The 18,937-nt window shown below is 43.4% G+C and overlaps 1 protein-coding gene across 1 annotated transcript in view; it reads right to left on the bottom strand.

Moving 5' to 3' along the window:
• The window catches only part of LOC126204068 (potassium channel subfamily K member 16-like), a 366,558-nt gene that overhangs the window by 101,559 nt on the left and 246,062 nt on the right, over nucleotides 1-18,937 (bottom strand). Inside the window, exon 4 of the mRNA XM_049938489.1 lies at nucleotides 7,280-7,583. Within this exon, the coding sequence (XP_049794446.1) occupies nucleotides 7,280-7,583 (304 nt within the window). The remainder of the gene's footprint in view (nucleotides 1-7,279; nucleotides 7,584-18,937) is intronic.

The raw sequence follows: 18,937 nt of genomic DNA, 5'->3' as shown, positions 1-18,937 counted from the left end.
CACCCCTCCGCCGCCCCACACCGAACCCAGGGTTATTGTGCGGTTCAGCCCCCGGTGGACCCCCCAGGGAACGTCTCACACCAGACGAGTGTAACCCCTATATTTGTGTGGTAGAGTAATGGTGGTGTACGCGTACGTGGAGAACTTATTTGCGCAGCAATCGCCGACGTAGTGTAACTGAGGCGGAATAAGGGGAACCAGCTCGCATTCGCAGAGGCAGATGGAAAACCGCCTAAAAACCGGCGGGCGCTAGGTGGGTACTAACGCTTACTCTCTTGCCTTCTGAGTAGTGAAAGCTCGCAGTAGAATGTGACTTTCGGTAACGGATGTCACTACACTGACCTGACGAAAGTCATGGGATACCTAATATCGTGTCGGATCTCCATTTGTCCGACATAGTGCAGCTACTCGACCTGGCATGGAGCATGGACTCATCAAGTCATTGGAAGTCCCTGCAGAAATATTAAATCGTGGTGCCTCTGTAGCCATCCATAATTGCGAAAGTGTTGCAGGTGCACGATTTTGCGCACGAACTGACCTCTCGATTATGTCCCATAAATGTTCAGTAGGATTCATGTCGGCTAATCGCTCGAACTATTCAGAATGTTTTTCAGTCTAATCGCGAACAATTATTGCGGCTGGGTGACTTGTTTGGCAACATTAAATCCATGAATGGCAGCAAATGGCCTCCAAGTAGCCGGACATAACCATTTACAGTCAATGATCCGTTCAGTTGGATCACACGATCCAGTTCATTCCATGTAAACATGGCACAGACCATCATGGAGCCATGAGTCCATGGCTTCTTGGGATCTGCGCCACCTTCGAACCCTACCATCATTTTTATTAACTGAAACCGGGACTCATTTGAGAAGCCACGGTTTTCCGATTGTCTAGGGCCCAAGCGACATGGTCACCAGCCCGGAAGAGGCGCTGCAGGCGATGTCGTGCTGTTAGCAAAGGCAGTCGCATCGGTCGTCTGCCGCCACAGTCCACTAACGCTTAATTTCGCCTCATTGTCCTAACGGATACGTTCGCCGTACGTCCCACATTCATTCATGCGGTTATTTCACTCAGTGTTGCTTGTCTTTTAGCACTGACACTTCTACGCAAACGCCGCTGCTCTCGTTTTGACGTTAACTGAAGGCCGTCGGCCACTGCCTAGTCTGTGGCGAGAGATAACGCCTGGAATGTGGTAATTTCGGCACGCTCTTGGCACTGTGGATCTCTGAATACTGAACTCCCTATCGATTACCGAAATGCGCCGAGCTCCAACTACTATTCCAGGTTCACCGTCTGTTAGTTCCAGTCGCGCGGCCTTAATCACGTTCGAAACCTTTTCACATGAATCACCCGGGTCCAAATGACAGCTTCACCAATGCACTGACCTTTTATATCTTGTCAACGCGATACTAACCCCATCTGTATATGTACGTATCATTATCCCATGACTTTTTTCACCTCAGTGTATGTAGCGCGTCTTCATAAGGTTGACAATATGTTCAGTGCGCTGTAGTTTCAAACAGCCTGTACAATTAATCGCGCAGTGCCTAAAGTGGTGAGTACCCTTTGAAAATCGATGAAAAGCCGCGTTATGAGCAAGTCAGGAACTTCAAACCTAAGGTCAGAGGCTCTATTATCAATTTATAATACGTCAGTGCAGGATGCCAATCTACAATTAGAACTCGTAGACCTGCAGTGTGTCAGGCAATCGAGTGATAAGTTTTATAATAAAATAAGTCTTTTAGATTCGTATAAAATTTTCCTTCAACATGAATTTCCATAACTTCGCAAGTTTTCAGATCCGATCACGTCGACTTTGTACCTACACATTTGTGAGAGCAACTTTTTTTCAGCAATGAAGAGAACGATATATGGCCACTGAAGCTCACAGACAGATATCAGTTTAAAAACTTATCTACGGATTAGCTGTGCTCAGGAAGTGGTGCCAAGTACTGATGTTTTTGAAAAGCAGAATAAGTAGTATTCATTGACATGGAGTCTTTCATTGTTCAACCTGGGAATAAAATAGTCACAAAATAGACGTTGGCGTCAATTTAAACTTCTTCTGAAAGTGATATTCATCATAAGGCTGCATCAGTCGTAACTAGTGTCACATTTCATACTTAGCTGCCACAAGTTCTTCGCCACAGTTTTAGAAAATAAATTTGCCATGAAAGGCTTTAATTACCCACCGTGAAATGATACGTCTCTGTAGAACTATTAGTGGCTATAGAATAGAATACGAAAGTACTAAGACATACGCTTGAAGTTGTCCAAGGCTGTAGATACTGCGATGACAAATAGCTTAGTAAGCAGTTCATTTGAAGAGGGATGGACATCTCTAAAAAGACCAATCACAGAATTTGAAAAGAAAAACATAGGTACAAAGTAGATAAATGCAAGGAAATTATGTGTAACAGAAGAAATATTTCAATTGATTGATGAAAGAAGGAAGTACAAAAATGTTCAGAGAAATTTAAGAATACAGAAATACAAGCCACCTAGGAACGAAATAAATCGCAAATTCAGGGAAGCTAAGGCGAAATGGCTGGGTGAAAAATGTGAAGCAATCCAAAAAGAAATTATTGTCGGAAGGACTGATGCACCGTATAGAAGAGTCAGAACAACCTTCCTTGAAATTAAAAGCAAGAGTGGTAGCATTAAGATTGCAATGGGAATCCAACTGCTAAATGCAGACTTTTGTGATGATGTGATAGAAGAAGAATCAGGAGTCGACATAAAGGAGATAGAGGTTTGAGTATTAGAGCCAGAATTTAAAAGAACTTTGGAAGAGTTAAGATCAAATAAAGGAGAAAGTATAGATAACAATCCACCAGAATTTCTAAAAATCAGTGGGGGTAAGTGGCAACAAAGGGACTATTCAATTTGGTGTGAAAATTGTGTGAGTCGGCCAGTATACCACATGCCTTCGAGAGAAACATCATCCACACAATTCCGAAGATTGCAAGAGCCGACACGTGGGAGAATTATCTCAGAATCAGATTAACAGCTCGTGCATCCAGTCTGCCGACAGGAATAGTACGGAGAAGAATGGAAAAGAAACTTGAGGATAAGAAGGAAAGAAGAACTACAGGGTTTGCTGAATGGAATGAACATTCTAATGAGTACGGAAAATGAATTAAGAGTAAATCGAAACCGAGTGAGGTGATGCAGTGGGTAGAACACTTGACTCGCATTCGGGAGGACAACTGTTCTAACTCGCGGCCGGTTATCCTGACTCAGGTTTTCCATGATTTCCCTGAATCACTTCGGGCAAATGCCGGGATGGTTCCGTTGAAAGGACACAACCGACGTTCTTCCCCATCCTTCCCCAATTCGATGGGACCAATTACCTCACCGTTTGGTCCCTCCCCCAAATCAACCAACCAGTAAATCGAAGAAAGACTAAACTAGTGAGAAGTAGCAGGAATAAGGACAGTGAGAAACTTAACATCAGGATTGGTGATCACGAAGTAGTTGAAGTTAAGGAATTCTGATGCAAACAGCGACAGCCAGAGTTGCAACCAAAATGGATGTTTATTTAGTATTCTTACATCCGTATTTAAACTGGATGAAGGTGGGACACAGCTGGTATGATTTTTATTGAAAATGAAGTTCTTCCAGCTGTACTTAAGATTTTACGAGTATATTTGCTTCGCTACTAGTTTCGACGTTGCGTCAACGCCATTTTCAGGCCCGTACACTTTGATGCAATCAGTTGTGTGTGGCTCGGTCTAGAAGTCCGCGGTGAGACCAACACGTGCTCCACATGGATGGTGGGCAATAACTAGTTACGTGGACTTCTAGACTGAGCCATACACAACTGATTTCATCAAAGTGTACGGGCCTGAAGATGGCGTTGACGCTACGTCCTAACTAGTAGCGAAATAAATATAAAAGCTTAATTGCAGCAGGAGGAATTTCATTTTTATAAGTTTATTTAGTAGGTGACTGGTATCCGGATACGCTCATTCGCAAACCAACCAATGTTTGCCAAGTAAAATATGCGTCAAAATAGCAGTAAACAAAGCGCATGCGGTCCCAACTAGCGCTGGAGTCACGCAGTTAAGGAACTCTCTTACCTAGGCAGCAAAATAACCTATGACGGACGGAGGATGGAGAACATCAAAAGCAGATTAGCACTGGCAAAAAGGGCGTTCCTGGCCAAGAGAAGTCTATTAGTATCGAACATAGAGCTTAATTTGAGGCAGAAATTTCTGAGAATCTACGTTTGGATCACAGCATATGTGGTAGTGAAAGTGGACTGTGAGAAGATCGGAAAAGAAGAGAATCGAAGCATTTGAGACGTGATGCTGCAGAACAATGATGAAAACTGGTAAAAGTAATCAGGAAGTTCTCCGTAGAATTGGCGAGGAAAGGCATACATAGCAAAGACTGTTAAGGGGAGCCGGAACGATGAAAATGACAAAATTAACGTTTTTTGGTTTTTTTCATTATAAAATTATTTGGAGTTTTCTGAATAAAAAAATCAAGCTCCACCCTTCCAAGTGAAATCTAAGTGTGTTTTTTATCGCTGCAAAGTTGACGCGCCGCGTAAACGGTTGTAGCGACTTGGTGTGTCACCTCTGAAGGCGCCGCTCGCTGGCTGGAAGCAGGGTATCTTTGCGGAATTAGACAGTGTTTTGTTTTCCAACGTTGTATGGCTTTATCTCTGTGACAACTGAATGTTCATATCGGTAAACATAAACGCTTTACCGTATGTGTTGACTTGTGGAGTTTGCTTTGTGTTGTTTAGCTGTTCAATTTTGCGTATTTGACGAATTTTGCTCGTACCTGTTTTACGTATTTGGTTTGTGGATTTCAATATGCCCCGTTTCAGCAATCGAGTGTTTAAAAAAAGGCACAAGGGAGACGCTGCTCAGACGGCTTCACCGACTACTCCAAATGAATGTGATAGAACTTCTTCCAGCAAGAAACTTTGTGACAGCAAAGAAAAATTTGAAAACTATGAAAGTGACAGTAAAGATGTTAATGAAATAATTAACATTTCCTTGCTCTCTAATACTTTGAAACATAACGTATTATGCCAAGTTTGCAAAGAAAGAGGACTGGAATTGAAAATAACTCCACACATTGGTTTGGCAGGTAAAATGTTATTGAAGTGTAACAAATGTGCTGCAGAAGTTTCGTTTTCTAATCCTAACACTATTCCTCGTAGTGGTAATAGTGGAAAGAAGGTGTACGATATAAATGTTAGACTAGTGTATGGCTTGCGTTGCATTGGAAAGGGCAGTGCTGCAGGGACAATGTTATGTGGAATTATGAACTTGCCAAAACCACCAACCAAGTTTGGATTTTATAATGAATTGGTGGGATCTTCTGCAGAAGATATTGCTCAAGCAACAACGAAGAAAGCAGCTAAAGAAGCTGTGACAGATAATGTGAATTTTAGAGATTTAACTGTTGCTTTAGATGGATAATGGCCACTTAGAGGTAATAAATCTCTAAATGGAGTTGTGACAGTTACCACTGGAGACAGTTGCAAAGTAATTGATGTTGCTAATCTCTCAAAACATTGCAGATGTAAGGGGAATACCAAGGACGAACATAGTGAAAGTTGTGAAGCAAATTTTCACGGCATGAGTGCAGCGATGGTAGCAGAGGGAGTGAAAACAATTGTTTCCACATCACAGGAGTGGTATAATGTACGATACACTAACTGTCTAGGAGATGGTGATTATAAGGGATTAAAGGTGTAGAGGAACTCAAACTTTATGGCAATGAAATTCGCATTAAAAAACAGAAGCGCATTGGACATGTGCAGAAGCGCATGGGGGCTCGCTTGCGCAAACTAAAGCAGACATTAGGATCCCAGAAGCTTAGTGATGGTAATACCCTTGGAGGAACAGGAAGATTGACAGATGAAGCAATTGATAGATTGCAGAGGTATTATGGGTGTGCAATTAGGCAAATTACAAGAAGCATTGAGCATATGAGAAGAGCAGTATGGGCATTATTTTTTCTTACTGTATCAACAAATGAGCACCCACAACATGCACTGTGCCCCACAGGTGATGACTCATGGTGTAAGCATTCAGGAAAGGAATATACTCATAAAACAAGTTCGCCAAATGCTGTAATTGACGTAATGAAGCCCATATTCAGAGATTTATCACAGCCAAGTTTATTGGAAAAGTGTTTACATGGGAAAACACAAAATCCAAATGAAGGTGTAAATAATTAAATTTGGATTAGGATTCCCAAAAGAGTGTTTGTACAGATAAAAACATTGCATTTTGGAGTGTATGATGCAACGGCAACATACAATGAAGGAAACATTATCAAATGTGATGCGCTCAAACGTTTAGTTTTCCAACCAGGACACAACACCATTTCCACAATGCGCCTAATTGATGAAGAAAGACTAAGAGGTACACGAAGGAGAGACAAAAGCCTACAACATGCAGCAAAAGGCAAGAAAGACCAGTGAAAAGGAAACGAACACTGGAAAAAGAAGAGAATGCTGATAATCCATTATATGGGGCAGGGATGTATTAAAAAACTTTGGAAGCCATTTCCCGTAACCATAAAATTTTCATCTTTGAGGAACATTTTATCAAAAATTGCTAACAGTATATCAATGAAATTTATACACAATATTGTTTACTTCTTTTCCTTCATTTTTATAAAAAAAATTCTGAAAAAGAATTGTATAATTCAAGAGTTATAGAGGAAAAAGTGCAAAATTTTAGAGAAGAAAATAAGCATCTGTTTAAGAAACTTGTAAAACAAAAACTAATAAATATTTCTCAACATGGCATTAAAACTTTGTAGAGAAATATTCACTGAACATGTAGTCCAAATTTCAGAGCAATGTGTTTAATGGTCTTAGAAAAAATGTTCCTTCTATTTGCTAAAATTAACATGGTCGAGATGGATCGTTCTGGCTCCCCTTAAGACATCAAACACTAACTTCCATGGTAGTAGAAGGAGCTGTAGAGTTTAAAAACTCTAGAGGGAGACGGAGATTGGAATGTATCCAGCAAATAATTGAGGACGTAGATTGCAAGTGCTACTCAGATGAGGAGGTTGGCACAGGGGAGGAATTCGTGGCGGTCCTCACTAAACCAGTGTCAGATGACTCATGAAAAAAAAAATATCCTCCTCCCTTCCCCTCCCCCCTCCTGTTCTGTTGCCATCTCACTCCTCCCCCTGAGGCTGCCACGCGCGAGAGGTTGCCAGCTCGCCCGAGGAGATCGGTGAACAGGCCTGATTTAACAGACGGTCTGCCTCTGAACCAGTTGGGCGGACTTACCTGTGCCTGTGGTGCGGGTAGAGCAGTTTGCCGTCGGCGGCGATGCTGTTGACGGCCTTGTGTGGGTAGTCGACGCCGACGCCGACGCCGGCGGCGGCGGCCAGCTTTGCCTTGGCGCTCGAGTGGTGGCCGGCGCCGCCCCCGCCGCCCAGCCCGCAGAGGCGGCCGTACAGCCGGCGGAAGCTGCGCGCCAGCACGTCGCCCACCGTCGACAGGTAGACCAGCATCAGCGGGATGCCCACCAGCGCGTACACGATCGTCACCACCTTCCCCCACGGAGTCCGCGGAGACACGCTGCCGTACCCTGGCGACACACAGGACGCGCACGCGTCACACTCCGTCTCATGTAGTCCTGGCAGCTACAACTGCATTTACACACTACAGTTGCCCCTGCCGATGGATTATATGCAACCTGCAACACCTTCGAACATCACATGCGAAATTTTCATATTCTCTTGCCCTCTATGTGCGAACTGTTAGTCCTACAGAGAAAATGAACAAGACCTTTTTGTAGAACATCTAATGTAGTTAAATTCCCTAGCAAAAGGTCCTATTCATTTTTTCTATAGGACTAGTAGTTGCATGTAGCGACTAAAACAATATGAAAATCTTATGAATGGACTCTGAAGGCGTTGTGGGTTGCATAAAGCCTATCGGTAGGGGCAGTTGAATCACCCTGTACATGGTGATATTGCTGCATGGGGACAACCAGCATGGAACCATCACTGAAACGATAAGGAGTGTAAACGGTCAAATGGACACATGGCCAGAAATGCATGATATCTATACTACAGGGCACACATTAATTCATCATATCTATACAGTTCAATGCAGTGCACGGAATGTTGTCATGTGACCACCATTAGATGAAATGTTGGAAGTGGCCCCGACGGATTTCGAAGCGCCGGCTGGTGTGGCCGAGGGGTTCTAGGCGCTGCAGTCTGGAACCGCGCGACCGTTACGGTCGCAGGTTCGAATCCTGTCTCTGGCATCTGTATGTGTGATGTCCTTAGGTTAGTTAGGTTTAAGTAGTTCTAAGTTATAGGGGACTGATGATCTGAAATGTTAAGTCCCATAGTGCTCAGAGGCATTTGAACCATTTGGACCTCAAGCATGTACGAACACAGGAAAGACCTGTGTATATGTACAAATGTGCCATCCTGGAACCAAATGGTCTCACAGGCGGCATGAAGGTGTTCTTGTAGTGTCTGCACGTCCGAAATGGGCTGGGTACGCATAGTTTGTTTCTGGTGCCCCCCAAAGATAGAAATCTAAAACCTTCAGGTCCGGCGACCGGGAAGGTCATGCTACTGGACCACGTCGTCCGATCTGTCGGCCAAGCTAGATAAAATACGGTCAGCTGGAGTACCATCATGTAGCCACATTACATTTCGTACAACCAAAGGCACATCATCTAGCAAGGAAGATTTTGTCACCTGCGGGACGTGCAGATATATCTCGCTTGTGAGACGTTTTGGAAAAATGATTGGTCGAACGAGGCGGTCGCCTATAATCCCCACCAATTGATTGAGGCTGAACTGGTGCTGATGTTTCGCTGGTATTAAACCGTGGATTTTCTCCATAGGCCACAGGTGAGTGTTGTAAGGGATGATGGTACTGCCCCTTGTAAAGATAGCCTCGTCTGTGAATGGGATGATAGAAATCCTAGACCACGATGGCCTGTGCAACAGACCAGCGATAAAACCGTTGTACAATGGGCCACAATGGCCACAATCGACAGAATATAATAAAAAGGTGTACGTTCCGACTTTAGTCCCGAGAAACTTAGCGTAGACTGTACTGGAGTATACTAGACCAATGCTGGCGTGTCATTCCAGTCTCAAGTAGATATGATATTTGCCGTGACAGTTGATGGTAAACGGTGCATCATACTACGACACATATTTCGGATATTGTTTGTGTTACTCGTTTAATATATGACAACGATCCTCTCTAGTTGTCAGGATAAAATAAGATGGGTAGCAAAGCAAAAACTATATAATGATATTTTTAACCGGCGTAATGATGTATATCGACTTAAGACTGAATTACTACCGACTTTATAAAAAATCGTTGGCTGCAAAATTTCCTCTGTGTGGCTCTACTTTTGTAAATGGCTCTCCTATTACCTTAATAATATAGTACTCACATGTTTTTGCACCCACATATTTACACTTTTTTAGTCAGCGGCCATTTCTCTGTCGTGGAAGTGCCACACGGTAAAAATGGGTCCCTCATTATTGTAATTCTCACATAGACTATTACCTGAACAAAAAAATATCATTTTGGGTTTTCTGTAGAATTCTTAGGGAGCCATTCGGAATTGTGACCATCTATTCTTTTACACGAATAATTTTTCTCCTGGTAACATTTTTTTTTGTTTTGCGAAATTCTGCACAACTATTAAAATTTTGTTAAGAGAACTCTAGAACTAAAACATTCCTACCAAGAACTCAAATAATGTATATATCTCGAAACTCAGGTGCCAACTTCACAGGACTCAGGATGTTCTACAATAACGTCCGATGCCGACATCAGTCCACATAGTTTCGATGCACGGATTTGGCATAATCGAAGCTGCTGCGTTTCCGACTGGTCAGCTACGTGAAGATGCGTAGAAGCTCGGAATAAGGATACCCGGCATTACCGACTAGATTTTACACGCAAATATTCACTTGAGGAGACGATGCACGTCGTATTCTACTGACTTCTCGCATCTTCGGTTCCATTCACATCGACAGTCCAAAAAAGGGCAACTGATGAAACATAAACAGATGTCACCTGAGTAAAAGGTCCGCTTTTCGAACCACCTCCCAGCGGACAATTCGACAGCGACCCTTATGAAAGCAATAATGACACAAGCGACGAATGTGTCTACGATTGCGGCTGTTAAATGCAAAGTATTGAATAAAACATTTCAGTACGGCAATTCCTACTCCTTATCGGCAACCTCAGAACGCGTTATACACGAAGTTTTACTCGAATCCGCTAAATTTATAATTTTTGATCCTCCAAATTGGATCTGCCATTTTGTCTGACATCAGATTCCTAATCAGCAGCCCAAAGATCCTAGAGGGAACACAGTTTTGTGGGATGTTATATCCATTTTTCTATTATGCCCAGGTTTTGAAGCAAGACAGTTGGTCCACAGTGGGTCACCGAGGAGGCAAAACGTAGGTACTAAGGTTTGCAGACGTTGTAAGTGATACATGTAGTAGCAATTGTCATGACGACTGTTCCACACGGTCGTCTGCCCCACACAATGCTGTCGGGCACTTTCTGGTGCTGATACTGGGGCCATGTTCTACAGTGTTCAAAATCTGTTGCTCCAAGTTCTGTGTACGTACCAGGCGCATCTGCCTTTCACGGTTAACCATTTCCGTAAACGAGCCTATCTCACACAAACGACGGAACACAGTAGGGAACAGTTTATGGTGAAGTTGCCGGACGGCGAGGATACTTATACCGGTACAGTCGTGCTACTATCCTCTCATTGCCATCTGCCCCTCTGTATATAAGGACCGTGTCGCCCTGTTCCTCGTCTGTATACCAGGTCATCGTTTCGCAGCCCTGCATTTAACCACGCACGTCCACGCCAGAGTTATCCCGCAGCAACAGTGATGAAGATGCCCGTTAGTACCGTCGAGAGAGCTCACAGTCGTCTTGGACAGCATTAGTGTCCTTTTGAGTGTGGAACTGAAACACTATTACAGATGGGGCATTCCCACTTTTTTTTCTTTATTGTGATTTCATTTCCCTGCCCCATATGGGCAGGGGAGGACTGTCAGCGGCATTATCCGCCGCTCCAGGGTCGAGTGACATGACAACTAATAAAAGAATAAAATGTTACATATAAGGCGATAAAAAGGGGGACATAAACAGAGTAAGGGGAGATAATGGAGGTAAAAATACACTGACATGGAGCGTTCATGGGGGGACAATTAAAAAAGTCGATATAAAGTTAAAAAACACAGTTGGCGATTCGTGGAACACAAAAAAGGCACTGAAGTCACATGCACATGTTAAAAGTTGGCCACAGTATTAAAATCACTCCAGAACAACACACTTTAAATCCACTTGGAGCACACACGGTGAAAAATAAAACTGCCAGGTGGGACCTGCCGAGGGGAGGGGATGGAAATGGAGGGGACAGCAAGGTGGAGCACGGGAGGGGGCGGGATGAAAAGAGTAGGGGCGTCAACGGGTGCAACAAGAGGCAGGAGACAGGTGGGGCAGGAGATGAAGAGGGAAGACGAGGCAGGAGGGAGTGCAGAGACACTGAAGGGGAGCACAAGAGAGGGAGGGGGAGTAGGAGGGGGAAGCCGCTCAGGAGAAGGGAGGGAGAGGAGAGGGATCCCTAAGGAGGAGGCAGGAGGAAGATGGGGTCAGAGTTGGTAGGAAGGGTAGATGTCAGGGTGAAACTCATCTGGGAGGGGTAGAAGGTGGAAGTTGCGTTGGGAAAGGAGGCGGAGGGTGCAGTGATGGAGAGAGAGAGAGGGTGGGACACAACGGTAAAGGTGCGGCAATTGGCTGGGGGTGGAGAGGAAGGCAGACACCAGGGGTTGAGTGGAATCAAGGCGGCGGACAATATATAGTGTGCGGATGTGTTCAAGGAAAAGTAGAAGGTGGGGGAAGGGGATGAGATCGTAGAGGATGCGCGAGGGGGAGAGAAGGCAGATGCCGAAGGTGCGGCGGAGTGGCATTCCCACTTGCCTGGTGGTTTCTTATGTATGTTTACAGTCACTCATACCTACATAGTGAAATATCTTTTACCTCCACTTTCAAATGGGTATACCTCCCTTGAACGCATTTCTGACCATATGACCTGTGGTGTAGCTAGGTAGTTTAGCATTCCCCGCTCCACCAAGCCAACAGAAATATAAAATTTTTAGGAGGAAGCAATTTTTGATAAACATGGTTAAGTAAGAAAAGTATACCAGGTGTAGAAGTAAGAAACCAGAGTTTTCCTATAGATGGTGCTAGCCGTCAGTGTATGGTTTTCCACTGGGATGAATGTTATGGTGCAGGGGATGTTATATCGCCAGGCCAAATTTTAAATGGGCCACTATGTTCAGTCAAGGATTAGTTGGTCTGGAGATGGCTGAGGTTTTGGTAGAGCTCCCCAAAGTCTGTCTGTGTCGACATGTGTATACTGCAGCTCTCCAAACTTGACATATACTTATGGCACTTTGTGTGTACAAAACCTAATTTTTCTGATACAAAGTTGTTTTATATGGATACACAAAATTTCATCTGGTGGGTAAAAGGCTGTGACCCATATGAAGTAATAAGGTAACACTCTAACAAACTGAACACACCATGATAAGTGGCCAATAATCGTTATGGCACAACGCCACAAAACAGAAAGATTATTTGGCTTATGAAAGAGAAGGTAAATGGGTCACAGATTGTGGAGTTTGTGGATCTCAGATCCAAAATTAATTCATACTGTACTGAGACAGGTCCTGCCCGAAGGCATGTTAAGGTATGCTACATGTGGTGTCAATCGATGATTACAAGGAGTGCCTGTTTGCCAGCGCTCCATCTCAACCTCCACATATGGTGCTCAAAATAAGCGTCTGACTGTGAGACAGTCAACTTGTGCGTTTTAAAGACAAATGTTTTGGGGGCGATTGAGAGTGGATGGTTTTTTGTTCTAAATAGGAAATGTGTGTGCAAGTGTGTGCAGAACAATAGTGTAGATCATCTGTTATAGTGTAAATAGGTGTGTGTGCATATGCACACACCTATGTTTGCGTGTGTGTGCGTATGTGTGTGTCCTCCACCTTCTACTAATTGCAGCAAGCAGTAAATTAATGCCTCATTTCCCATGTAAAAATAATGAAAAATCTATACATTGAAAAAGTGATATAAAACAATGAAATGCATGTCAAGAAAAAAAGTTTGCTGTAAAAAACCGAATTGCTGTCAAAGAAGTATCTATTGTGTAAAAGACGTATCAGAAATAATAATAATAAAATTTTTTAAGGACTACATGGGAAATGTAGTATATAGGTTCTTTTTTACTAGTATTATCATAAAAAATAGTATATCTGTATGTGTATGTGTATACGAATTATCTCTGTACAAATTGCAAGTATTGATGTAAACAAGGTATGTTTATGTATTTATGTGTATAAGTAGTTTCCTATTAAATACTGAAGTAGAGAAGAAAGTATTAACAAAAATTAAATATTTTGCAAAACTTCATTGCTGAAGAAAGCCTATGGTTAATTAATCAGTGTTTGTTATGAAAGACAAAATATTGTTAATAAACCATAAATTAATTTGTTTTCGTATCTATACCTCTTATAATTTACAAAAAAGAAAACTACACTTTGATTGGGATAAGACCACATCGACAGTTGATCATATCACTATGGTGCACATATCACTAATGATGTGTGTCACACAGTTGGCCTACTGAGAGAAAAAGGGGAGAGGGAGGAGGGAAGTTAATTTAAGTCTTCCTATTGTTCTAGAGGTAGAAGAGGGAAGTGGAGGGAGAAGGTGGAAAGTGACCTTGATTTGATGACATAAGCCACACAATGGATACTGACATTGAATTCGCTGCTGTTTTCATGTCACACAGTTGCTGGAGAGGCTTGGGCAAACAGCCCACCTTGAATTTAAGACACACAATTAACTTTTAGTCAAGGGCTTAGTATCAGATTGCACCATGACCTCTATCCTGGGACTCATATCTGCACTGATCCACTACTGGTGTTTTTAGTGTTAGGTTGCGGTCCACTTATTGTGGTTAAGAAAACTAAATGTTGTTGGAAATGAACACATTTTACAGCACTATGCACTGCATTCAGTAGAGCAACAGTTCGGAGATGATGACGCTTGTCCGTTGTCACAACACAAGTACCATAATTTCGGTCTCCAACAACACCAATGGCAAATGTTTTATAACAGATAATGTCTCTGTCATAGTAAGCCTCCAATCCTTGTAAAGGCTTGTCACTGCCTCTCACCAAAGCAAGAGTCATCCATGAATTCCCTGTTACAACTTCATTCGTTGTACAAGAAAACGTAATCTTACAGCCAACAAATGTTATTGGACCACTAAGTATCTCCTCTTGAGACACTGGGTTTGGTGTCTCATTAAAACTGAAAACAGTCTTGTAAACTGGCATTCTGCTCCTCCTAGCAAATCTCCTGCGGCGGTACGGCATGGCTGTGTGCTGCGTGCGGCTGCCTGCAGTCGACTGACGCAGAAACAGGAAGCGCGCCGAGACCCCAGCGCCAGCCTCCTGACCGCAACTTCCGGCGCTGCCTCTTATCGCTGTTGCGCAATCTTGATTTTAGTGCAACACGGGCCTAGTAATTCTAGGGCCCGTGTTCCCCGGCTGCCTCGCTCAGCGGCTAAGTCCCACTCAAGGACACCCGCCTATAAGGCGGCGCACACGCAACTTGTATGGCTGTGTGCGCCGCCTTATAGGCGGGTGTCCTTGAGTGGGACTTAGCCGCTGAGCGAGGCAGCCGGGGAACACGGGCCCTAGAATTATTAGGCCCGTGTTGCACTGAAATCAAGATTGCGCAACAGCTGTGTGCGCCGCCTTATAGGCGGGTGTCCTTGAGTGGGACTTAGCCGCTGAGCGAGGCAGCCGGGGAACACGGGCCCTAGAATTACTAGGCCCGTGTTGCACTAAAATCAAGATTGCGCAACAGCGATAAGAGGCAGCGCCGGAAGTTGCGGTCAGGAGGCTGGCGCTGGGGTCTCGGCGCGCTTCCTGTTTCTGCGTCAGTCGACTGCAGGCAGCCGCACGCAGCACACAGCCATGCCGTACCGCCGCAGGAGATTTGCTAGGAGGAGCAGAATGCCAGTTTACAAGACTGTTTTCCGTTTTAATGAGACACCAAACCCAGTGTCTCAAGAGGAGATACTTAGTGGTCCAATAACATTTGTTGGCTGTAAGATTACGTTTTCTTGTACAACGAATGAAGTTGTAACAGGGAATTCATGGATGACTCTTGCTTTGGTGAGAGGCAGTGACAAGCCTTTACAAGGATTGGAGGCTTACTATGACAGAGACATTATCTGTTATAAAACATTTGCCATTGGTGTTGTTGGAGACCGAAATTATGGTACTTGTGTTGTGACAACGGACAAGCCTTTCTTATTGTAGTCTGTCATAATATAGCACATGTGAGACAATGGTTTCCGGACAATAACATTGCAGAAATGGACTACACTGCTCAGAGTTGCAACTGAAGTTTCCAACATCACACCTGTATAGCCTTGTACCACAAGGAAGCAAAGGAGAGAATGTTGTTATGGGTGGCTTGTATCCTCTTTTTACAACACAAATGCACACGTGGATTAATACAGTTCTTCATTTACATGAACTGAGAATATTTACTTAACTTGAATGGAGTACATGCTTTATGGTACAAGCTCATCAATAGTAGTCCTCTTGCAGACTGATGTAATGTCCATTTCAGTTATCTTGCTGTTACTAACTTTGGGTTCTGACTACTAGTAAAGAACAATATTGGTTGAGGTAAACTAGTCCCACTACAGTTACTAAACTGGTCGCTTTGTAATGTCGTAGTCTGTGATGAACTAAAACTGCTCTGTGACTAAACTGACAGATGCCAAACTGGATGATTGAGTGGAGGCCCTCTGGTCAGTGACGGATGCCTAAATACCTATTGTCGAGAGGGTGTTGGCGGTGTGTTGCTTGTGGGTGTTTCTCTGGTTTCTCTTGTGATAAACACACTTGATCCAGCACCTACTAATCGATCTTTGCGCTTCAGCTTCGCCAACTCGTGTGCTGGCGACAGCTTATGCCAGTACAACAATCATGTCTGGTTTCAGTTCTTGAGGGATAAGGAGCTGACACTCTTAGACAGACATTCATTAAAAGTGTCCCCAGCAGAGTTCAGACCATTACGAGGTGAACCGTGGACACACTCCATGCTATTACCCACTAATAGGTTGGAAGGTATATACACAGGCTAAAATTTTGTAAGACAGTTTTATATTGAACCAGAGATGGTCAGACGTACAAGTAGTAGCATCGCTGCTCAACAGCAATCGCTGGTTCAAGGTATTGTGAGTAATGTGTGAAAGTAACTTTAGATAGAGAGATGAATGGCGGACTCTCAAGTGTAAAGAGGTGTTGTACCTGATGTGTGCTGGATATATACTTACTTTCTACGGGCAGTAATGATTTTTATTTGCAAGATACCAAACTGGAAATAATGAAGGTTAAAGAAATTTGTTACCTACACAATGTGCATATTCATAAGTGATGATTGAGACAGTGTACGGCACCCACATCCAATGATTTCGTAAATCTGATGGTTAATGTATAATCGGATTATTGTATGTTAATTGTGAGCGTTATTAATTTTCAAAGAGTAAAATACAAGTTTTAAAGTCAGTGCTATATTGTTACTTACCACAAGTCAATATCAGTTTCCAGCTTCATTCACTATTTTGCTCAAGAACTTATTGTCGCAGTCATATTCGATTTAATTATAATGCTTGCTAACCAACAGCCTTGCACAGTACGTGTATGCTAACTATACAATTTAAAGTACTAACAGAGAGCAGTGCAAAGAGCTTTATCGTTGTGCAGATAAAGTTAAGAAATATTATTATTTCAAAAATGGTTCAAATGGCTCTGAGCACTATGCGACTTAACTTCTGCGGTCATCAGTCGCCTATAACTTAGAACTAATTAAACCTAACTAACCTAAGGACATCACACACATCCATGCCCGAGGCAGGATTCGAACCTGCGACCGTAGCGGTCGCTCGGTTCCAGACTGTAGCGCCTAGAACCGCACTGCCACTCCGGCCGGCATTATTTCAGGGATGGCATTCAGTAAGCAGAGGGAACATTATTTTCAAATTGATCAAGATTTGTTTCATTACCAGGGCCAATTTGATATCAATAGTGTTGCATCAGATTCAGTTTTGTGTTGCGTATATTCATGTAGATTCGGTTTGGTTTAAAGTTATTGACCGTTTACATTCTCGCAATCAGAAAAGTACAGTACGGGCAAAGCTCATAAGCGACGAGATAAAATACACGTTCACATGCCATTCCCATTGTAATATGTGTGATGCAGGCTACTGTCAGTTAAGAACTTTCAGCATTGCAGCGCGTCAGCAATCGTAAGTATCGAAATAATTATGAAAAATCCGCCTCGATTGCACAAACTACCTGGTGTTTACCTATGTTTCAGCGTGTTCACGGATGGTAACGAGCCCTCTCCCCCCCCCCCCCCCCCCCACTTTGGTACGTTTTCCCTCCTGTGATGAGGGTTTGGGTAGCCAAGAAGAACACCATTTATATTGTCTTATTGCTGCGCGCTTCTAGGAGGTATTTTATGTATCTTCGTTGGCTTCTATGTAATTATAAAATCATGGAACCAAGGTATGTTATAAATCTTTAACGTCTTCTGGTTGCAGCCTGGTCGGCCGCTTAGTGTTATGGCGATGTAGCGACTATGGTTGTTTCTGCTGCAGATATTATCAGTGCGGTTTTATCCGTTAACAATGACGTCCTTAGCATAGCTATCTTTTTAGTTTAGTTGTAATTTCTACCTAATTCTGGGGCCTCCATATTAGCTTGTGGCTGATTTACCATCAGTGCACAAAGTTTGTCGTGCGTTGCTATTAAATTTGTCTTAATAGCCGCATCATCGCTTTTATCATTTGCTCAATTTGCTATTTGTGCGACAACTTTTGGCAATAAGTTAGGTCCCGATCCGTGTTAACTTTGTAATCCCGCTCCCATGCATAAGAAGCGCGTTTCCTGGCCACGCGCATGCGCAGCGATTTCGATAGCCGCGCAAGTGAGCAGCCTGCGGTGCCTCAGTTCGGTGGAGAGCCTGTGACCATCGTACGTTGGCTGGGGCGAGGCAGCACACACAGGGTTGAGATAAGTAGTATTACTGACTTGGTACATATGTACCGTGTATTTGTAAAAGTTTTTTAAGGGGGCTTGCCGCTGTAGGTGTTGATTTTAGCCTTTGACTATGCCTACTTAGGCAAGATGTTTTATATTTGTTCTGAAGAAGGTGTGGTTACCCACGCTGAAACCTACATCTACATCTACATCTACATGATTACTCTGCAATTCACATTTAAGTGCTTGGCAGAGGGTTCATCGAACCACAATCATACTATCTCTCTACCATTCCACTCCCGTACAGCACGCGGGAAAAACGAACACCTAAACCTTTCTGTTCGAGCTCTGATTTCTCTTATTTTATTTTGATGATCATTCCTACCTATGTAGGTTGGGCTCAACAATATTTTTTCGCATTCGGAAGAGAAAGTTGGTGACTGAAATTTCGTAAATAGATCTCGTCGCGACGAAAAACGTCTTTGCTTTAATGACTTCCATCCCAACTCGCATATCATATCTGCCACACTCTCTCCCCTATTACGTGATAATACAAAACGAGCTGCCCTTTTTACACCCTTTCGATGTCCTCCGTCAAATCCCACCTGGTAAGGATCCCACACTGCGCAGAAATATTCTAACAGAGGACGAACGAGTGTAGTGTAAGCTGTCCCTTTAGTGGACTTGTTGCATCTTCTAAATGTCCTGCCAATGAAACGCAACCTTTGGCTCGCCTCCCCCACAATATTATCTATGTGGTCATTCCAACTGAAGTTGTTCGTAATTT

The sequence above is a fragment of the Schistocerca nitens genome, chromosome 9 (genome assembly GCF_023898315.1).
Source record: "Schistocerca nitens isolate TAMUIC-IGC-003100 chromosome 9, iqSchNite1.1, whole genome shotgun sequence".
NCBI classification, from domain to species: domain Eukaryota; kingdom Metazoa; phylum Arthropoda; class Insecta; order Orthoptera; family Acrididae; genus Schistocerca; species Schistocerca nitens.
Note: the sequence above shows the minus strand (reverse complement) of the source record. Positions and strands in the feature narration are given on the sequence as shown.